Source organism: Phalacrocorax carbo, chromosome 2, assembly GCF_963921805.1.
Source record: "Phalacrocorax carbo chromosome 2, bPhaCar2.1, whole genome shotgun sequence".
Classification (NCBI taxonomy): Eukaryota; Metazoa; Chordata; class Aves; order Suliformes; family Phalacrocoracidae; genus Phalacrocorax; species Phalacrocorax carbo.
This window is the reverse complement of record NC_087514.1, coordinates 58974942-58997636: the sequence shown is the minus strand read 5'-3', so window position 1 is coordinate 58997636 and position 22695 is coordinate 58974942. Positions and strand designations below refer to the sequence as shown.

General features: G+C 40.0%; 2 protein-coding genes across 8 annotated transcripts in view; one reads left to right on the top strand and one right to left on the bottom strand.

Moving 5' to 3' along the window:
- The window catches only part of RNMT (RNA guanine-7 methyltransferase), a 27013-nt gene extending 23476 nt beyond the window's left edge, over window positions 1–3537 (bottom strand). The window contains exons 1-2 of one of the 3 annotated variants that reach the window (XM_064443070.1): window positions 3448–3537; window positions 1539–1815 (exon numbers count right to left, since the gene is read on the bottom strand). In XM_064443070.1, coding sequence (XP_064299140.1) covers window positions 1539–1772 — 234 coding nt within the window. In that variant the 5' untranslated portion in view covers window positions 1773–1815; window positions 3448–3537. Of the gene's footprint in view, window positions 1–1538; window positions 1816–2580; window positions 2738–3072; window positions 3212–3447 lie in introns of those variants that run through there. The other 2 variants (XM_064443071.1, XM_064443072.1) reach the window with 2 other exon arrangements.
- FAM210A (family with sequence similarity 210 member A) lies at window positions 3418–22695 on the top strand. 5 transcript variants are annotated; one of them, XM_064443078.1, is made up of 5 exons: window positions 3418–3524; window positions 15406–15529; window positions 16773–17245; window positions 19414–19525; window positions 20816–22695. In XM_064443078.1, the coding sequence occupies exons 3-5, from the start codon at window positions 16797–16799 to the stop codon at window positions 21080–21082; spliced, it is 828 nt and encodes a 275-aa protein (XP_064299148.1). In that variant the 5' UTR covers window positions 3418–3524; window positions 15406–15529; window positions 16773–16796; the 3' UTR covers window positions 21083–22695. The 5 variants fall into 5 exon arrangements, with proteins under 5 accessions (XP_064299148.1, XP_064299146.1, XP_064299144.1 ...); XM_064443076.1 differs by lacking the exon at window positions 3418–3524 and adding an exon at window positions 3591–3694; XM_064443074.1 differs by lacking the exon at window positions 3418–3524 and adding an exon at window positions 3701–3867 and having other exon boundaries at window positions 15409–15529.

Here is a 22695-nt window from a genome sequence, read left to right as displayed (position 1 = left end):
CAGCTGTAGAAATGTCTCTGGTTTAGCCTTAACTCTAAATACTCCAAGAGATTTCTGTCCCATGTGACACAGAGAAGCAGTCCACATCCCAATATTGTGCTCCTAACATTTCTTCACCTTAAAAAATAATCTTCAAGTATATCCATGAAATCGAAATAAATTATAATAAAATACAAAGTAACAGAACATGGAGAATATACATAAATTCTGCAAGGCACAAAAGTGTTTGAAATAACAGTACAAACTAGAATGAAAGATTCTCAGTTAAACCCCACAAACACACCACAAAGCCCCAGCCAGTATGAATTCACACAACAATTAAAAGCATTCCCAACAGTTGACTACAGAAGTCAACATCCTGACATCTTACTATTCAGATAGCAGTTCCTCAAGGGAAAAGAAGGTTTCACTGACTTGAATACACTACGTGAATTCTTCAGTGTTTTGTATAGTTTTGGTAACCTTCAGAATGAACATGGACATACTTGCCTGGAATCTCCATGACCCTATTATTCGGTTATTACACTCAGCTGACTGATGCTAACAAATATTTTGACCATTTCTAGTCCTTTTTTAGAGTAAGCACAGACAGCTCCCTGAATGGCCACTGAGGGTGAAGTAAGCTAGAATGGCTGATTTTGACAAGCATGGGAGACATATTCATATCATCCATTAACGCACCTCGGCAGCTGCAAGCCCAATTGCAAACAGCCATCAGCAATAACACCTAGATGTCGGCAGCTGCGTTCAATCACCTCTCTACACCCTTAAGCTACGCAAAAACTATGTATTTCTTGTCCACCTAAACCTCATCCCAGAACTACCTGATTAAAAAGATGAAAGGGTTAATAATGTTTCTACCTCAACAAAGAGCACCCTTTATTTTACCAGACTGTTCATACATAATAAAGGACAGCATCATATAAAACTTTACCCTTTTCACCCTCCCAGAGTTAAAAGGACAAATATTTTCTGCTACTCTGGCTGTCTTTTAAAAATAAATAAATAAATCTGAAAACCTTTCAGTAATTTGCTTTGCTAACAAATCATGCTGAAATTATATCACAGAGGATGCAGTCTGTAGAGTTTTCTAAATTATACAACACTTCACTGAGGAAATTAAAGGACAAAATTATCTTATGGAAGAACCTCCCATGCACATATAACTACACTAATGCACAGGATAACTACATACAAAACATATCAACTGAAGATACGGGACTTGGACTAATGCCAGTAAACCCTACACGACACCACAACACTGCTACCACATAGACGATGGAATGATAACCTTAGAATTAGGCTAAGCACGTGCTGAGATGAGTTTTCCTAACGTTCTAATTATTAGCCCTCTTTCTTTTCCTTTACACCCAACATAACTTCTGCACCTGTTATTTTGGTAGGAAGCTAGCCACAAACTTTGACGTTTGGTGTTTCATCCCAGTTCACATATGTTTAGCATAAATATTGTCAGTCTTCTCTTGAGCTAAACCTTTGAAACAAGGATTTGAACATAGCTCAAAATAAATTATACTCACTATTTTCTTCGGAGGTTCATCTTCATGATCTACATTCTTCCTTTTTGCTCTGCCGTCCTGATTAACCGTATCAACTTCTTTTTCATTTTCAGTGGGGTGCACCGTACCTGAAGTTGAACCGTCACCTTCCCAACCAATACCTGAATCTGTTTCTGAAGTACGAGGTGGCTTCTCCACTTCTTCATCCAAACTCTTCTCTACTCCCTGTTCTTCTGTCTTGGTTATATCAGCCATTTTTGACAGGTTATTCCCCTTGCCCGTTGATCAGAATGGAAATCTGCAGAGGGGAAAAAAGTTCATTAACTATTTTCAGTGTTGAATTTCACTTACTCATGGTTACAGTCATGACTTTCAATCATAATACTAGCACTATAAAAAATAACATGCCTTTGCCCTAAGGCAACATAGAGACTTCAAATTTCACTAGTTATTTAATGAAGATAGCACAATAAAACACATAGAATTTCAAAGTACTCTCATTATGAGATCAAATTAAGATAAATCTTTGCTCTTCACGTTTGAGTCTTAGCTATCTTTATTGATTCAACCACAAAGTGTTATTGGTTTTGAGCCTGAAATCTCCCTTCCCCCCCCCCCAAAGAGAGTAACCTACAAATCACTTGATGTTTAGAAACACAAGCTGTCAGTCCCTCAGAGTAGTAAATTTGTTATGTAATCTGATATGCTTTCAAATGGATGCCATCAAACAAAAAACGGTGGGGTTTTTAAAGAGCAAATTTTCACAGCAGTTGTGGATTTTCAAGTTTGCCAAGAATATCCACTGTGCCTCAAGCTTCACTAACACTGGGATTCTCCAGTTGTAACTCATTTCTATACCTCCACTTCACAAACATATATGCAGTCTATAGGACTGGGAATCACTGCCACAAAGCTCATTCAGTCTCCAGCACATCCCAGCCTTCTTTATACCATCATCGGGAAGCTACTTTTCAGTAAAGCACAGGAGGGGATAATTGGGCTACTCCTTTTCTAAAACAGTGGCCTATTTCAGTCTAACTAAAACACATACACTCCACCTTACCCCGGTTTAAGTCCCCTAATGAGAGCCAAAACACGTTCATTAAGGGGACCGCTAATCAGAGACCCCAGAGCAGCTCTCCTCAAGAAAGATGGCCTCGAAGTACGACTTATGGAAATAACGTTTCTGCTACGGCACAGCGCCCAGCTCATGCTTCCGAAAAAGCACAGCCCTTCCTATCTTCGCCCGGCTGCGCCGAGCAGCCTACCAGGCGGTTTTAAGGCCTCAACTCAGAAGGGCTCAGAATTTCAGCACCGACGACGGCAGCCAGGCACTCTGGGTCCGCTCCTTCGGGACAGCGGCCGCAGAGCGCCGGCGGCGGGAGGCGGGGCCGGGCTACGCTACGCTGGCGGCCCAGGAAGCTCCGAGCAGCGGCGGTCTCTGTGCCGCCGCCGCCCCCCGGTAAGAGCCTGGGGCCTGACGGGTTTTAGCTGCGTCATGGGGGGCTGCGCGGAGGGAGGGCGCGAGCGCGTCCCGGGGGCGGCGGGCACGCACCCTCTGGCGGGCGCTCCCGCGGGCAGGCCGCCACCGTTAGCCGGGCGGGTTCCGGGGGACGCAGGATCCCGCCGAGGCCCAGCCCGCCGCAACAACGGACTAAGCGCGCGCCGCCGCCGCCGCCACTACCACCACGCCACCCGAGACTCCCGCCGAAGCCGATTGGCGACGGCCGGTGGCGCGGCCAGGGGCAGCGCAGCCTCCCGCGCGCGCCCCGCCCCCCCTCGGCCCCGCCCCCCCGGCTGCCCGCGAGGCCAGGGGCCCGCCTCCCGCCTCGCTCCGCGCCGCCGCCGCTGCCGCCGCCCCGCGCGCGCCGCGCCGCCCGGCCCCGCGCTCCTGCCGTCGGTCCGCCCGGGAGGGCGCGTAAGCACTCACCCAGCCCCGCGATCGGCCATCCTGTTTGCGGAAGTGACGCCCTCCCTCAGCGCAGCGGCAAGAGTTAATGGCGTCAGGTCCGGGGCGGGGGGAAGGGAAAAACGCGACACTGCGCACGCGTGAAACGTGACGGGGCGATGCCCGCTGGCTGAGCCTGCTGCGGGAGAGGACCACGAGTCCCAGATGGCCGCGGGGCGGGGCGGAGCGCGGCGCGCGCCTGCGCGGTGGGGCCCCGCCGGGCCTCAAGGTGATGGTGGGGACGGGCGCTGCTGCACGTTGCCTTGCCGCGCGCGTGGGGTGGGCGGAGGGAGGCGACGGGAGGGGTGCGCGCCGTCACCGGCCGCCGGTCAGCCGCCGCCTGCCGCGTCCCTATGGCTTGGGGCCCCTGAGGAGGAGGAGCAGCGGTGGCCTGGCCACAAGGTACCCGCCTGGTGGGGCTGGGGGGGAGTGGCGGCGTAGGGAGGGCGCGGCACCTCCCGGAGCCCCCCCGGGCCGGCGGGGCGGGCGGGTGGGAGCGGCGGACGGCTTCCCCCGCCTCCCGGGGGTGCTCCCGTCCCCGGCTGCTTCTGACACGGCGGCCGCGGGGGATCGGGCGAGCCGAGCGGCTGCCGCCGGTGGCCGGGGGAAGCGGCCCGGCGGGGGGCGCCGGGATCGAGCGCCCTCCCGGGGCTCCGTGCCGCCCTCCCTGCTACTTTCGCCAGCCGCGGGGCCGTTGTGTCCGGTGTGAGGAGTGGCGGCCGCTGGTCGCGGACAGCCGTGCCGTGAACGGGCTATGGTGAGGTTATGCTCCTGAGGGCGGTTCCCTTCCGAGACAACTGATTCTGCCCGTGTCTTGGCTTTTTAGGCTATTTAAAGAGCGTGTGGAAATATTTTCTTGTTTCATAAACGCTTTGCGTGGTTTCTGGTGACCCGCACGTGGTACGTGACAAGTAGGCGCAAAGGGCTGGCCTCCCCCAGCAGGAGAATCTCAAAACTGAGAAATCTGATCTTTGCTCCTTGTACCTGTGCACTGGTAAAATTATGTTTTCTTGCTTATCTTGAGCTTTCGGCGCTTCTTTCCCTTACATTTTGTAGGGACATTTTTGGGAGTCTCTGAATCGATAGGAGGCAGCGGCTGGCTGAACGAGACACAACCCTTCTGGCAAAGTTGCATAGAGTTATGGTTCTTGTTAGTAATCTGCTTCTGGTAATTAACTATGGGAGTTATCCAGGGAGTCAGACTGAGAAGTTGTAAGAATTGTTATTAAGGATGTTAAGTCAAATGTGGATTTATGTCAGGTATTACAAACTACACGTTCAGCATCATTTATCTCCATTTCTGAATTGCGTTCTACAAGCTGCCCCAAAAGAGAAAACATTAATTGGACAGTAGTACACGAAGTGTCCTAGAATTCCTTACCACAACTAATTCTTTAGTAGGCTTCAGCTGAAAGCGTTCCTCGATCTACCAAAACACCGAGATGTTTTTGCTGGTACAAATATTTACATAAACTGATTTGCCAAAGCTTTGCTACTTTAGGGAGAGGTAGGGAGTCGGTTCCTCATTTGGAATGTGTCTTTCTGCCTGTGCCACTAGTTTATACGACTTGCAGCTGCTTCTGTGTGGGAAATGCGTACACAGAGGATAATGTGTCCCCATTCATCTCCTATGGGCTGACAGCAGGTGTTTATCTCCTTTTCTGTTCAAGGACTCTTTGAGGTAAAAGGGTTATGACTGGCCTCTGTGGCAGCATTATGGAATTGCACTTGCTGCTTGAGAAGCACTTCCATCAAGGAGGAAAAAAAAGTATTAGGTGATTTGGGAAGGTGGATATCCGGTGGGTTGCACATGGCAAAACCGAGTAGGCAAATACAGACTGTTACAGGGTTTGTAAGGAATGTAAGAAGTTAAAGATTTATCTAGCATGACTGTCTGTGGATCTGCTTCACACGCTATAGCAGCTGGTAAGAAAAGGCTTGATCTGGTTTTGGTTTTTAAAAGGATCTGTGTAATTCTGCTGTAGATGATCTTTTCTCCAGATAAACTGACCTAACTGTGTGTATGCTTATAGGCATCACTAAGAAACTGAAGTCTGTTCTTGATGTCCCCTTATCCCAGGTAATAGTCCTCAGTTTGCATCTTGGCACATTTCTGGATCCGTAGGGAGTTCTGACTGGTCTTGAAGATAAGGCCACAAGAAATTCAATGACAAAAGCAGAAAGAGCACCAGTTTTTAAAATGTAAAACTGCTAGTTGAATCGCTAATATTCCTTGCAACCGGTTAGTTTTGGAGATTAGGAAGAAGATCCAAAATAGTTCTTGTTGGTGTTGATACAGTGTGATCCCAGATAGCTGAAGCTGAACTTATTTTGAAAATTAGATGCTGAAGCAAATTAAACATCAATCAGCAATATTTCAGTATTAAGAATGGAATAAAACCACTAGAAGGACTGAGGCCTGGGCCCAAAACAGATCGAAGTCTTCCTGGACAGTAAGGTAGTATCATGACAGATCATGAGGATTGTATCTTGATATTCTGATAAGTAACTACCTAGCTCCATCACTTTAGATCAAGGGTCAACCTCAGGGTCAGGGATTCTTAATGACTATAAAGTACCTCAAATAGATTCTTTGACTTGAAACAAATGGATTATGCAGTATGACAACAACAAAAAGAATACTGCTCAAGTTACAGCATTTTTTCTTAATTTTTAAGTCTTGGATCATGATACCTCCTCTAAAAACCACAGGTTATTCTTCATGTCCCTGTCCTTAAAATTACAGTAAGAGTAGAAAGTTATTATTCAGTTAAAAATCCTTATCTGTTGCAAGGATACCTTCCTAAAATCAGTTAATCATGAAGATACCAGACAGGTGTGTTAAGTCCAGTATACATTGTTCATATTAAGTCAAGAATGTATTGCTTCAAAGTGTTAGGAAAATTATGGGTTAACCAGGTGTTAGTAGGCCAGATTGGTGTGTGCAATTATGCCAGTCCTCCCACCTTTTGTCTGTATTAGTAAGCAAGCAGTAAAGGATACAAGTAATTTCTCCTTTAAGACACTGGGATTATACAGTAGGGCTTTACCCTGTTTGGTGTCTAGACTTTTCTGCAGCACGGATGGTAATGATCTGTGTTCCTGTGAACTTTGGTGTTTCTTCTGCACCGTGAACTTTGGTGTTTCTTCTGCACCGCTCCAATCCTTTCTACTCCAGTGCCTTCCATCACTCAGTTCTCCCTGCGTCCTATTGAAACTAGCTACCCATTGTGTGATTCAACAAAAAAAATGACATTTTTTCACTGTGTTCCCAGATATTATACACTCCTAAGCAAAGACATCTGAATGGTAAAGCTAGATCTTAGTCTGTGCACACCACAAAATGAAAGTGCCACTTAGCTGGGCTGTAAATTTTAATTCCATGGATCTGCTATTTGATCTTGTCCAAAAACTGACCTTGGCTATGTGTAACAGTTCTTGTATAAACAAAACAAGAAGTTGCATGGCTGTGGCTTTGTAGAGGTTGCAGCAGATGATCCCCCACAGTTCTCTAGAACTTGGTAGTCTGCCCTTGCAGGCTAGATGAGGGAAGGGAATGGGGGTTAATATAGTCAGGTGCTCACGAACAAATTATAAAACACAGCAGTAGATTTTTTCAGATGGATGAATTTTTTTGGTTCTAAATAAAAATATGTGAGTGATTTTACAGGAGTTCTATAAATCCCTTTCAAAAGCAGCTGATGGAAGAGTTGAGTAGAACGAGAAAACGTTTCTCTTAATTGTAATGGTAATGCTCAACCCCAACATGTGTCAGTCAGTTAACTATCTGTTTTTAATATTTTGTGGATTTAAAAGCTGATTTTGCTGATGTTAAAATTAGATGGCATCGTTTGCTTCCTGCTGTCTCAGGCGTAGGGTAGTACTTTCTGATGGAGGGATGTTTCTGTGCTGAAACACAAGCCTTGGTCTTTGTTGATCACATCTCACAGAACGCAGTGCACTTTCAAAGGTTGCGGTGTCACAGTCATGAGATTCCTTTCTCAATCTGAATACTGAAATGTAGTAAATCTGCTACTTCAGACTGTGAGCAGGAGCATTATTAGGGTCCTACAACTGAAGTCCCATCAGAGTTACTTCTGGTGTAACGACACATCTCTGTGAGTCTGATGCTCTTTCGGGCGCTTGTAGATGATGCCGTTTTGTTGTTTGGATGACTGGCAACATTAACAATCACGTCTTCTATGCAAAAGATGCTGTGTAATACATTAAACTGAACAGTGGGCAAGAAACTTTATCCACTCAGATGTCAAGACCTTAATAAAAATAAGTCTCTCATGAGAACAGTTCACATTCATTTGTAAAGATGTGTGGAATAGCATTTACTAAAACTTAAATGAAGAGTGTGGTTTTGAGCATGTGTGTATTCTGTAAATGTTATGATCAGCCTCTTCACACATAATTTTTCAGGATATTCTGATTGATACTACACATATTTCCCCATATGGACAAGTTTGAATTCACAACAGAGAATTCAACACTTACTTTGAATATTTAGGAAAGATTTATACTGGAAGTGAATGTCTGCCAACAGTAATTCTGCTGAAAGATGAACGTTCTGTATTTTTTGCTGGGAAAAATGACAGCTTTTCAGTGTTTGAAAATGTGAGATGAATGTGGTGAGAGAATAAAAGAAAAAAATCTTGAACCTAATACTTCCACTGTGAATTCTGTTCTTATTGAAGCTGGGGGTTTTTTGCAGTGTGGGGCTGTTTTACATTTATTCCTACTTCGTTTCTAATTGTAAGACTTCTGAGTTTTTGCTTGAGTATGTTTGGTTTTTTTAAAGTCTTAGCAGCACTTTATGTGAATTTGGTAAAAGACTTGTTACTTGGTGGGGTTGGTTATTTTAAGTGTTTTGTAATAGTTTAAATACAAATTGTATTATGTAACAATTTTATTACAGCTGATACTCTTGATTTTGGCTGGGTTATGGAGAGAAGGGGGACAGAACAATGAGACAAGACCTGTGAAGATCAAAGTGACAAAAATGGCATTTATCAAGGCTAGAAAAGACAGTTTTAGTAGTCACAATGCAAGATTACACAGAAGACTGTACAAAGTTGATGCTAACATCTCAGTTTAAGCATATTCCTAATAAATGCCTTTTATAATTAGACAAAAGAAAGTATTTGAATACCTAAGCTCTTATTCCATCATCTGGTTAAAAGGCTGAACTTCGTTTGGGTTAGCACCATCTGTTTTATTTGAAGTCACAGTATCCGCATTGTGTCTCCAGTTGTTTTATTAGACCTTTCAGGAATAAATATTTGACTATAACTCCAAGAGCTGTTTAAATTACATATTATAATGTAAATTTTATATGTCAATGAAGTCCTAAGTGACCAGAAAAATGATGAATTAAAAAAGGAGCTTGGCTACTAGAATTCAAATTACGAATAGCAGCAACTCTTGAGCAAGTTGGAGTTCAGTTTTGTCTGCAACCTTTTGACTGTTATTGATGGCTTTGTTAGTGAAAAGAGATGTGCACGACAGCTCTGGACTCTAAAGAGAGGTAGCAGAACTTCATAAAAGAAATATATGAACCCTGAACATAGAGCTAGTAGTAACATTTTTAATGCCTTCCAGTGTGTGTTAAAATGTAGAGTCAGAACTCTTGAGTTGCTCAGTGAAAGTTGAAGGAGTCGAGGAATCTACCAATTAAAGTTTAATGAACTATCAGGTGGGGAGATCCTAAGATATTCTCAAACAATATTTCAGTGAAGTGTAGAAAACTGATCTGTGTGTTTGTTTATTGTTGGTGTTTTGGCATCTAACCCCTCACCAGTTCAGTTGTGGTTTTTTGTCTGAGGGAGTTCAAAGCCATATGCAGGAAACTGCTGACATGAGGCTTGCCTTTTGCAGCCCCTTTCAGTTATTTGGTCGAAACTTCCCAATGCTTTGCAAGACGTACCCCGCACACCCCTCCCTCCCCACCTCTGTGTTAATGGCCCTCTGACAGAAAAACACAAGTGTCTTGTAGGGAATGAACTTATGATACATTGGGAGATACAAGGACAAAAGAGGCTGTTAGGGGTTGCTTGATAAAGTTATTATGTGGGAGTGGAACAGAAATAGATCTTGTTTTGATCATTAGCTCAAACTGAAAGGTAATGCGCAGAAGGGCAAAATAATAAGCAGAGAAGTACAATCCCTGCTTTGAACTAACAAAGGGTTTTTTAACCTTTTTAGCATAGATGTATATGCCTATTTTTAAGCTTAGTTAACCTCTAAAAGATTGCAGGCATGTCTCTATAGAGTGACAAATGGACAACAAAAATCAAATCAGATGGCACTGATAGGCAGGGTTTTTCCCCTCCCCTTGACATGTGCCTGTTATTTTGGGGGGCTCTGGAACCAACACGGAACATGATCCAGCAAATTTACACTTGTTGGAAGGAATAGTGGAGAGTAGAGACCTTTTGTAGTATTGGTAAAAGAGGTGTAATTATGTAAAAACTCAGTAGAGGGCAGAATGAAACTTCTGAACGAAGGAGCCCAGCATAACTGTACAGCACTGCAAAGCAGGAAAACTGAGATAAAAGATGGAATGCCGCCAGTTACTAAAAACAGTTCTGAAGAGCAGAAAGCAATACAAATGATTTGTGATACTTTATTTTAGAAAAATTAGAGAAAAGGCATTCGTACTTTTATATAATGCTTAGCTGCATGCAATCTTAAGGCCTACTGGCTTCCAATGTAGAGGAAGATGGGGATACCACTGTCACATTGACTGGATGCAGATCAGTTGTTAAGCCTCCCATTTAGCGTTCCAGATCTATAACTCAACACACAGGCATTGCATTAGTTTCTCCTGCTTTATTTGCCTTCTGAATCCAATGTTCAGACTTTTTATTCTTCCTAAAGCCACATTTTGTTGTGCTTTCTAATACTTAAGTATCAGATTGTAGTGGTGAAGATTGCTCTGTGTGTAAGGACCCTGTGAAGGTTTAGTCTACTTCTTGACTTCACTAGGTTTGTTTCAGCAAGAACAAGAGTAGCTTAGATAAAATAAGGGTAAAAGAGTTGTTGGCTTGTCTCCACTTATATCAGTATTGAACTGTAGTAATATGATAAATTTAAGAATTTTACAGCATAGCATTTACTAAGTGAAGGTATTAAAAGTAGATGTGACGGAGGTGGGATGGGGCTAATGTTTTAGGGTAATTTGTCTACAAGAATTTACTTTTTCATTTGTTTTAACATGATTATTTTTTACCAAGATTCTACTAAATTTCACCATTACTTATTTTGCATTGCTCCCTTTAACCTAAAATGCGGTGATTGATTATTTTGTTCTAGACAGCTCTGAATGGTAGACAGGGTTATGCAGCTAGTGATGCCAAACTTCAAATTCTAAACCAAGTTTCTTAGTTTAGAATGAATAACAGATTGTATCAGGGACACTGCAAAAGTAGTAAAGGTAGGAAAATAAAGTCTAAATGCTCATTCATGCATTCTTAAAGTACTAATACGAAGAATAAAAAGTCCCTATACACTGCCATTTTCCTGTCCGTGCATAGTGACTGCATGCTGTGCTGAACCACAGCAGTTACTAAGAGGTTTATAATTATATTTCTAGTTATAGGTATTGCAGTATTATTTCAATGATTTTAAAATGTGTTCCCAGATTTTTAGGCAACCCAGATGTTTTCTGTTCAGTTGGGTTTTTTCTCAGTTTGGTTTATTAGCTAGGCAAGATGGGTTGTTATTTTTTAAATATGCTGTCAATAAGTTCTTGAAAATAAGTTTGAAAACTTTTTAAAATTCTATTTAGTAAAAATGTAAGCAATACAGTGGGGATTTTTTATTAAACTGAGCTGTTTGGATGAGATCTCTGTACATCTGCTTTTTATGTAATCTGAAAGGTGAGCTGGAAAGGATTTCTGAAAACTTGGTTTGTGTCCTTTCAAAATTCTTCTGCTGTATATACAGTTCTGATTCTGTATATATGTATTGTATACATTATATGTATACATATATGTATAATATTCTGTTTATACAACACACAACCCTCGAAGTTTGCTTGATTTTACACTAAAAATGACAAGAATGTAAATTAATCCTCTGCTGTCATAGAAAGGTGCCTTGGGAGTGGAAAAAGCTCATGGATTTTCATTGGGAACTCTCCTGTGGTGTAATTAATGTTCTATTTTAAAAAAAAAAAAAACCAGTAACAGAACAAGTAAAAATGCTTTTAATTCATCCATATTTACATATTGTGTTCAGAGTGTTTCTGGTAGAACTGAGAAAATAAGCCAATGTAGTCTACATATACGGTACCCTCAATTCCCTCAGACACTTTCTGACCTCTTTTGCAAAAGAACTTACGCTGAAGTTTTTGTTATCTTACATCCACCCCGATTCTTGTATTTTGATTTCTCTGATAGCTCAAAAAATGTTAATTGTAACAGGGTAACTGCTTTCGTATGAATTACCCTGATGAAAGTTTCATTTGACAGCATCTCTGGCGTGATTTCTATTTCCAACACCAGATATCCATAGCAGCCTTTGCTGTACCTATAATCAGCCTGGCTTATTACCTCTGTTTTTTCCAATGACGCCTTGTTTCTTTTTTGCTTAAAATGTTAGTACACATTCAAACTCATGGACTTGTGGTAGTCACGGAGACTAAATCTGTGACATTAAAAGATCCTGAACTTTTGTCCTTGGGAACAAAGTAATCACTGAAAGGCAAATAGCAGAGCAAATGCAAGAGGCAGGATGCTCCTGGAGTACATCAGTTTTATGCCAAAGTTGATCTATATTATAACAGAAGTACCAAAGTTTCCTAAACAATACCTCTGGCACTCTAAGGAGAAGCTGATCTATACTTTTACTCGAGAGGCTACTAGAGCACTCCCTTTATGAGAGCTTGTTAATAGTTTGCCATGAATCAGACGTGCCTTCAGGAACTAAATGGATGTCCAAGAATCCCAACCAGGAGTATGTCCTGAACAGCCAAGATCTCTTCAGCTCAGTTTACAGCCAGCTGGAGATACTACTAAATAGTTAGCCAGAATATGACAGCACTGAAGAGGAGACCTTATCCCAGACGTGTTTGTATTTCATTTTGTAGTTTGTCCTACTAGCATTCAGTCACTGACCACATGAGATTCTTACAGCAGAGAACAGCTATATTTGTCTGTAGACATCTCCATGTTTTGTTTTTTTTTTCTTGTGGCACTTTGAAGAAAAAGCTAATGTAGAAATCAAAGATCCTTTAAACCCACACACCCCCAAAAAAAAAAAAAATTATCATGCCATGTTTTCTTTTCCACCTTGGTATTTGAAGCTTCTAGCTTCTGTCCTTTTCTGTGCCTTTGCATCATCGTGTAACATCATGAAAAATTAAATACACTAAAATGAAGAAACAACTTTTGAAAAGTCACTAGGTCTAATTGTGGATAACGTTTAGGTTACTACCTGACTTCCTCAGAATCTGAGGGGGTTTAGCAACCTAAAGTTACAGGGTCAATTGTATAACTTCTGTAGTCCAGTGATTTCTTTAAGGAGAGTATTACACTTAGACAATAAAACTGTGCCTTAACTCCATAGGCTGGCACATTTTCTCCTGCTGCCTGTTGAGTGTGCAGGGTACTAGGAACTTTGTTTCACTAACTGCATCTTAAAGGACAGATTATTAGTCCCATGATTTAGAAGGATGAAACAACTACAGTTTGGGGTGGTTTTTTTGACCTCCAACCACATGTATTGTGCGCTTTGAGTTGTCTGTCCTGTTTTAAGATTTGTGTGCAATGTTAAGCCAAGTAAGTAAAATATTTCAATTGAGCTACTGCATTCATCACCCCTTTAACAATATTAATTTATTTTAAATTAATTGCAAAGTGTATGCTATATTAATCTGTTATTTTATTCATTTGCCTTTCGTACATCCTGCTGTAACCGTTATAAATGTAATACTTCCCTCCTTTAGTCATGTAGTGCTACTGGATAGTATCATCCTAAGCTTACTGACACTTCAAACGTCTCTTCTTTGTTCATTTAGATAAGTAAAATAAAGTATGTACCTATAAAACACAGTAGGATTGTTAAGGAAATTCCAACCTTCTTTTGAAAAACCTGTTTTATTTTATTCTTAAATATAAGCACTCTCATATCTAAGCCTTTTTTAATATATCAAGTATCTAGCAAAAAGCTTTTCTAAAGTGGAGAAGCAAAAAATAAGCTGTTTCACAGAATATTAGCTAGAACCATGCTATCATCTGTGCTTAGAAGGTTCAGGACCTTTTCAGGATCTAGATGGTAAGAGAACCTTCCTTTTGACCAGCCAGCTCTTGCATCATGGAGAAAAACCCTTTAGTTAATGAGTTCCAAGTCCACCTGAGAATAAAGGAACAAAAAAATGGCATGTCAAGTCTTGTCAGTGGCCCTGGTAGTTCCCGTTTTAAAGCCATCAGTGACATTGTATTTTGAGGTCTTACACAGTGCACCTAACTCTGAGCAGAGTTACCAATCACAACTATGTTAGCTACTGACTGCTGAGTGTTGAAGACATCGTAGTGACCCATTGCTTCTTCGCATTAAGGAGAATTCTCACCCCAAAATCTATTTCATACGTCAATGTTCTGCAGCTGTTGCAATGAATCAGCGGTGTGGTACAGTGTTACTTTTTTGCCGCCAGTAGGTGCAGGACAGCAAAACTAGAAACAGTGTTCTGAGAAATGCTATATATATACACTGTACATAATGGGAAAATTAAGAAATACTTGATCAGGTGGTTCTTGCTTCTGTACAGAATGATCTCCTTCCAGGGCTGTTGGAATGCAGAGTCCTGTTAATAACATTAATGAACCAAAATACAAGTGCTGAGCATGGTTTCCCCCAATGCTGCACATCGGCAATTTTCAAAGCTTGTTAGGAACAGGTATTTTTCAGTAGGGTACCATCCACTGAAAATAGATGAATAGTGGAAGACTGACTCATGAGCTCCCAAATTCCCGTAGATGGATAGGTATCCTTTCCTGAGTCTGCTGGATGGATATTACAAAAATCTCCTTAGTGATGCTCAGAGTGTTATGTGCTATTAGTGAGAGGGGAAAACAGACCTCTGCGGGGAGTGGTATCCCTCAGGAAAGGAGCGTAAGTGGCAGTAGGCAAGCAACGTTGTTGTCTTCTTCCAGTTGTTATAATTTCTATAAATCAGTAAGGTAATTGGTATATGACAGAGTGCAGTCTTAACACTTGAGTTTTGCAGTGTTTTCACTAATTATTTTGTTTTGAGAAGCAATTGCATTTGGATCTAAGAAGTCAGCAAGAATCTCCGTGTCTTGTAAAACCAGAGGTACCACAAGCAGTTGCTACTTCCAGTGAATTCTTACAGAAGGCTGACTCATTGAGAGGCAGTACCTGTAGCTGATTTACTGCTCTGTAAGCAGCAGTACGTCTTGGTTCCCACTAAGTTCATAACTTGACTAGAGTGAGTAACTGCTTGCTTACATAGAGACAGGAGTTCCCTTTTCCCCTGTTGATGCAATACCTCCTTTGTTAGTATGAGTTCAACAAAAGTGGACATCTGTGCTTCCTGTGCAGGGTAGAGGTTCCCAGGGAGTTTGAAACCATTCTTCCAGTCTTTTCCCCCATCAAATGTTGTAATTCCAGTAATTGCAATTAATTCAAGCTCAACAGTGACATAAAAATATCTGGAAAACACATAGGCGGGAATGTTCCAACAGATGCAATTGGGTTACAACTTTCGTCTCTTGGAAGGAAACAATACTTCACAGTTGAGGAACTTCTAAGTTACACAGAAAACATCTCCCATTAGCATGTCAGTATCCAAAGGGGAAGTTATACCAATAACTTCTTCAGTAAGCAAGGTTTCAGGCTGACCAAAAATCTTCATAATGTTAGTTTGCTGTTGTTGTTATTTCTCTAAATGTGCCTTTTTTTCTACTTTAGCAGAGTCATCAATATGTTCAAGACATATATTTGAAAGGTGGGGAACTAGTGGAAGAGTTGCAACTTTTTGAAGACACAAACCTTATCATACTTTTCTTGTTGCATATCCAGAAAGTCATAAAGGGTATGTATGGCTTCATTTAAAAAAAAAAAAAAAAACTTATGAAGTTTTGATCATTTTCAGCAGCCTAGATAGATTCATTATCAAAACACCTGACTGAAATATATCTGAAGGCTGTAGACGAAGGGGAAGCAGACATGAAGACAACAGTGGAGTTTAATTAAGCTTGAATGATTTCTAGTTTGGATCAAGAATTATGATGATTAAAAATGTAAAAGCATCGGAAAGATTCAGAAGTTGTAATGTAACTGACTTAACTGGCATTTGTTAGATAAAATCAATTAGTGGCACTTTTTTGGAGGGAAGGAAAATTAGTTCTGTAACTTGTTATTGTATAAAGGAAAGGAAAGGGTTAGTATTTCATTCACTAGCTCAAAGCATGTGTCTTTGAGGGGAAAAATTATTTCTTGACATCTATGCATGCCAAACAAAATTCCTCTTTTTTGTGGGGAATCTCTCAATGGTTCTTTTGAACTTTCAGGAGTAAGTGTTAAGTATTCAAAATCGTAAGGTTAACTGGGTTATCCACGGTTTTAAAATATTCTTTGCATTATAATATTTCTGAAATTGCAGTTCAGTTTTGCTCCTGTTAATACATGTCATTCAACAGTACCATCCCCCTTTCTAACAGACGTATACTGGCATGCTGTTGTGGTTAGGTTTGTTACTGTTAAGATTATTGATTATTGATTAATTAATAATAATTATTAATAATAACTTTTTACTTTATGAACTTTTACTCTCCATTCAAAATAATATAGAACATTAAAAATTATACCAAAAATAAGAATGTTTTGACACCAAAAATTAATTTTAACTGCACTTCAGTGCAATTAATATGTAGGCTGGGAGTGTCACTCAAACTATCAGTTGCTATTAGAAGTGAAGTTTCAAGGGTAACTTTTCAGTACCTGTATCAGGTTATGCAGATAAAAGCAGTAGTTAGTACTAAACATCTAAAAATGTTTTTAGAAAGTAACATGAGTATTTTAGCTGTGAGGAGCAGAGTGTGTTAGGTGAAGGGGCTGTTTTAGTTCAGAATGCTAAAAATTGAGATCTAAAATTATTTGCTTAATTTTAGAAGGTAACAAAGGTAACATTTGTGCAAAGCAAGATAAGGAAAACCTTTTAAAGTAGAAGAATAGAAAGAAATTTAAAATTTGAGAATTTCAAGTGGCGTTGGAGTAATTAGGAATCAGATTATTAAAATACAATTTGTTTACTCTTCTTGTTTTTCTCTCTATAGAAACCTCAGCCACACTTCAGCAAAATGCAGCGGAGTCTACTACACGCTGCGTCTCAGCTGGCACATGGGACATGTTTGGTTTTTCCTCGCGCTAGTATCTTTCAGTGCTTAAAAGGACAATCAGTATTGTCTAATGTTGGATGCAAAGTGATTATGGCACTGGACTCCCCTAAACGATGTCTTCATGCAGGTGCTGCACGCTTTGCTGCAAAGAAAAGTGCTTTTTCATCACAGCCAGCAGACGCTCCTCACAAAGTACCAGAAGAGAGAAATCCTTTGGCTTCAGCCACTGATACCCCCAAGCAGAGCCCTGTAGAGTCAGGTTCTTCAGATCCTGATCCATTACAAGACAAATCAATTAGTCTCGTTCGGAGATTCAAAAAAACTTTTAAACAGTATGGAAAAGTCATGATTCCAGTGCATCTTCTGACTTCCACTGTATGGTTTGGATCCTTTTACTATGCAGCCATGAAGTAAGTTGGTATTTTGTGGCAGTGCCCAATACTGACTTTCACAGGTGAAAGGACATACAAATTATTATTACATGTTAAAAAGTGCCTCTATTTGCAGTAGGGAAATGAGGCTACATTTTAACTGAAGGACAAGATTAATATCCAAACTATAAAGGATTCATGAGTGTCACATATGTACTATTATTATGCAATTACCGCTCTATACCAGGTATTTTGCTAACACTTTAAGGAATGCCTCACTCCACAAAATACGCATGGATGTAAACAGCAATGAAATTATTTGTAACCTCCTGCAAGATAGAGGTAGGGAGTTGGAATTCTGATTTCAGATTGCTAGGTGAGATCTTTACCGACCTGTTCTTTTTTTTGCCATTGGACTTGAGGGGTATTTTACCACTTCCCCCTTCATCCCCAGTCCTCCCTCATCATTGGACTTTCATGTCATTCACCTGACTCTAAGCTCCTCACAAGCCATGTGTATCTCTTCCTTTTTTTTGTTTCTGTTACCTGTCTTTCCTGCCTTCCACTGAAAAAATTGCTGCTCTAGGCCAGATGTTTGATCTGGAAATTAAATATTTGTGGGGCTAAAAAAAAATATAAAGTATGTATTGTAATTTTAGTTTCTTTCAGTTATAGTGTGTGCCAGATACAGTTCTGGAAAATAGCACTTATTAGGAAAAAAAACCTACTGTATCGGCTGTGAGCTGTTAGTTCAGATGAAAGAGGTTTTATCTGTCTGCAAATGGTTTGCCAAATGTGAGTAAATGCTTATCTCTGGATTGCTGGTGTTGTATATTTAATAATAGAAAGCATGAAACGACAACAGTTTGTGGCAGCAAGGATGGGGCTTTGATATCAGAATGCCTTACCACACAAGTGTTTGCATTAGCTGCTCTAACCAGCTGGCATAATTGCCCTTTCTAGGAGCTGTAGATCCAAATGTCATTCTAAATTTAGCTCATGTCAGAGGAGTAAAGGTCTTGAGCTATAAAAATATTTTGCTTTGGATGAATTCAGGTTGATGCTTACATCCAGACGTTTCAGATAGATTGAGTGAAGATTACTTTTCTTGAAACACTTAAGTTAGCTGCTAAAAGAGGTACTTGATGGATGAAAATGACTGAAATATTTAACTAGAAACTAATTTTAACAAAGCTGCAATTTGTCATGCCACAGAAGCAGCACCCCTTTCAAGTGGAAAAATAACTTTCAGAATGACTGCTTATGATAGCAGACTAAATAACAGTGGTTTATTAAATAAGATGGTTAATGCTGTCTTTCAGTTCTTACTAAGTCTCCATTTTCTGTTCCGGGGATAGGCCTTCAGATTGTAGGTTCTAGTAACTATTAGTAAATTACTGCCGGTTATTGTTTCTGATGCTAAAGTGATCACATGCACAGGAAAATGCTTTAAATATTACGTAGAAATGGATAATGATACTAATGATACAACATTTCTAAATATTGGAAAGTCAGGTCTTGTATAAATGCATGTACCTTTTTTACCTTTTTACTCTAGTGTAAAGGCAGGCTGTCTTTTGGTTGTTTTTTTTCTTTGGTGCTGATGTTAGCTTCCCTGGATTTCAAATAGAAATTGTGATAGGAGCTCCCTCCACCCATCTTGCCACCTTGTATTGACAAGGTAGGACAACTGAGCACAAAACCCCTGAAGTCTTGTCCATGTAACATGTTGCTTCCTCTTCTTTTGGCATGCTCTATTTGTTTGATATATTTAAAAGTGAATGGAAGCTTGGATTCTATGCTTCTGGGCATGCTGCAGATTAGTCTGAAATTTTAGAAAGAAAAAAAAACGTAATTTTAGACAAAGCAGATCATAAGTTGAACCTGCACAACTGGAGCCTGAGTAGCTGTCTTACCACCATTATATCTACTTACCTCCAAACATAATAAACCGGGACACAGGTAATTTAGTAGCTGCTCAGCCAAACAGAGATAATATAAATCAATGGAATGCTGAAAAGAACACTGATTTGCCTATATCTACAGAAATATAAATCCTGTAAGTGTATTACTTAAATGAAAAAATACTTTGCTGTTTTCTTTAACTCTATGTAACTGTAGAGTTAAAGAATGGAAATGGTACTGTAAATCACTGTTCAGGTTTCAAATTCCAATTTAGATTGTCAATTTTTTTTTCTCTTTTATAGAGGAGTAAATGTTGTTCCATTCCTAGAGTTGATTGGCTTACCGGACAGCATAATAAGCATCCTGAAAAATTCCCAGAGTGGAAATGCACTAACTGCATATGCATTGTATAAAGTAAGTATAATTATAGTTTGTAAATAAGCTCTAGATCTTGCCTGGTGAACTAAAGGGTTTATTTGTTCACAGCAGAAAGAATTAATGCTGTTTTGTCTCTTTGATAGTTACACATACTCGAGCATTAGTTTTTGTAGTAAAAATAGTCCCATGCAAGTTGATACAGGCTCTGTGTTCCTTTAAGAAGTCTACCTGTATTTCTAAAATAACTTCTTTGTTTGCTGCAGAACTATTGTCTGCCATTAGAGGTTTAATTACAACTAAGTTATTCTTCTGTCTCTCTGACATAATTAACAGGGATAAACAGGTAAAGTCTAAACACCTCATGATTTCCAGATATTTTTATATCTGGAGTACAGATATTTTTAGCCTAGAGAGGATTCGGTAGTTTGTCTCCCTACCTTACTTCTCCAGCTTTGTCAAGTACTTCCATTGTCCATTTGAATCGATTACTTACGTTCAGGTTTGGGTCTCTCTTTATTGCTTTATATGTGTACAGTCTGTTTGGGAAACTTGAAACATGTCAGACCATGCCAAACCAAAGTACTGTATTTGCTTTGAATGCCACTCATCTGTTTTCTTTCCAAATGTTAATGTGCTGCATATCTGTTATTTAAAGGGCTTATTTTCCTAATCAAAATATGAAAGCACTACTCTTGTCAATTATTCCTATGCCTAAAAGAGACCAATAAGTAAATGTGGTTAAAGATTTTGTTATAGCTGGCAGATCTGGCGGTGTTGGAAGAAACTTCTATTTTAGTGCTTCCACATCTTGGTTTACAAAGGGAAGGTTGTTCAGGCTTTATCTTTGAATTTCTGAAAGAACAGGTTACTCTAGCACACAAACCTGGTTTCTTGTGTCTTGGATTAGCTGACCTCTTAAGGTCTCTTTTAAGCTCTAGTCTTCTATGTGCAAGTCCTAGTTTTGGACTGAAAGATGCCTATACTCTTGTGAATTTTAGAATTTAAAGCATATCTCATCAGTATTTCCTCAGTTCAAACTGTCTGTTCTGTATTGCATTCTGAGATGCCTAACGCTCATCCCACAAGCTGCACAGGGAGATTTTATAAAATAGAAGTCTAATGCCTGTGCTGGTTTTGTCAAAAGGATACTTTAGTAAAAGGTATGAATTTCTGGGGGTGTACTGTAAATTGGCTTATTTTCTTATAAATAGAAGATCTTTTTAGTATCTGGCACTGGCCAAAATATATTCTCAGTATTAAAAATAGCTTTTGCTAGATAGTATTGTCCTATTTTGTTGATACGGTGTGTTCTTTGGTTCCTTTAAGATTGCAACTCCTGCCAGATACACTGTAACTTTGGGAGGAACGTCCATCACTGTTAAATATCTACGTAAGAGTGGCTACATGTCCACACCGCCGCCAGTAAAGGAATATCTACAAGATAGAATGGAGGAAACAAAGGATAAAATTACAGAGAAGATGGAGGAAACAAAGGATAAAATTACAGAGAAGATGGAGGAAACAAAGGATAAAATTACAGAGAAGATACAAGAAACCAAAGATAAAGTTTCATTTAAAAAAATAAAGGACTAGGAGAGATACTTAATTTTTGGATATATCAAACTTAGCACTTTAACCCTTTATAAGGCAGAATATGCGAAGTGCACTTCTGAGCTTTTTTTTTTCTTTTTTCTCCAACCCCTCCCTTCCCCCCTTGTCTGGAGACTACAATTGCTCTGTGGATTTAAAAATTCTGTATATTCACCAAGGTTAAAGTTCCCTGGGGGAGAGGTTGTGACAAAATTTCAATTTACAGAAGGAATAGCAAATCTCAGATTAGAAGTTTGTGTGTCCGATGGTAATAATGTTAACAGTTACTCTTCCCTCTTTTTTTCTTCCCCCCTTTCAAAATGAAGATGGCTTCTTCCAAAAGCCACTGTTTTATTCTTCTTCCATCATAGTGCACAGCCATAATTCCATTAGTCTGAATCTTCCATTAAATGAGACTGAAGATTTCTCTACTGGGAGAGGCACCATATTTTGGTTTTCAGAGTATGTGGACCCAGGCCTCTTAAATCCTGATCATCTCTCAACTTGGAGACAGACCATTCTCTCTGATACTGCACATGAAGGAGTCGATGGATCAGTCACTCAGTCTGAATGAATTACAGCGGGTACATTGACTTCAGCTGAGCTGTGATAGTTTACAGGTTGAGACTATGAATCTTTCTTGGACAGTGTATCTTTTCAGAAATGTCAGCTGAAAGCTATAGGAAGATGAGTTAATCACAGTAGCCACACTGTTGAGTATACTTTGTTTCCTAAAGTTGATTTACAGTAGAAAGTTATTAAATGAAATTAATCAATAATTGTATATTAAGAACTAGATTTTTTTTTATTATGTTAACGTTTACAAAACTGTTCTGTTTCATTTTTGGAACAAAAATTCTGAAAGAGAAGTTTACTGGAGAAATTGGTACACTAAGGGGCTTTTTAAATACATGCAGAGTTAAACTAAACCCAAAAGTTCCTCCTGCTATTCAGGATTCCCTCAGGCTTCAGTGGAATGATTTAACTAAAATAAGGATAACTTCCGAGGCAGTGATCACAGGCTACCAAACTTTTTCCCCCTAGATTTTCTTAGGTCAAGCAAATACTTTATTCATAGCTGAAGGCTGAAATGGTGTCTCAGAGATGTCATAAAGGACTAAAGTTGAAAATGTTCTGTTTGACTAGGCAGGTAAACTTCTCTCATGGTTTTATTCAAAAATAGGCTAAACTGATGAAGTGTTTTTTTTTCCTATTTCTATGACAGACCTCACTTTGTAGCAACTCTCTGCATGTGTATCTTGTTTAACAAAGGTGGTTTTTTGCAGGGAGATAGGCAGGGGAAGCAACAGAGTTGGACCCTGAGAGCTGTAATTAACAGGAGTAGAAGAATATAGCTGATGCTCAGCTCTGCCCCGCTCTTATGTTTTCAGTGAAGTCACTGAGGGCCTCTCCATGTTTAAGTGAGTTGAACTTCATTACCTTGATCGTGTGGGATTGATTACGTACTTCTCTGCCTCTGTCCACATGTCAAATAGTAACTGCAATCTAATGCCTACCTCACAGGGATGTTGTGAGGAATAATTGTTGTATATTCAGCACCCTGAAAATGTAAAGTGCCATGTTTCTGATACACTATTAAAAAATAATTCTGTGAA

Coding starts and splice junctions, on each gene's coding strand:
- FAM210A (XM_064443078.1), top strand. CDS start 16,797: ATGCAGCGGAGTCTACTACACGCTGCGTCTCAGCTGGCACATGGGACA. Junction 17,246..19,413: donor TTTTACTATGCAGCCATGAA/GTAAGTTGGTAT, acceptor TCTCTTTTATAG/AGGAGTAAATGTTGTTCCAT. Junction 19,526..20,815: donor CTGCATATGCATTGTATAAA/GTAAGTATAATT, acceptor GGTTCCTTTAAG/ATTGCAACTCCTGCCAGATA.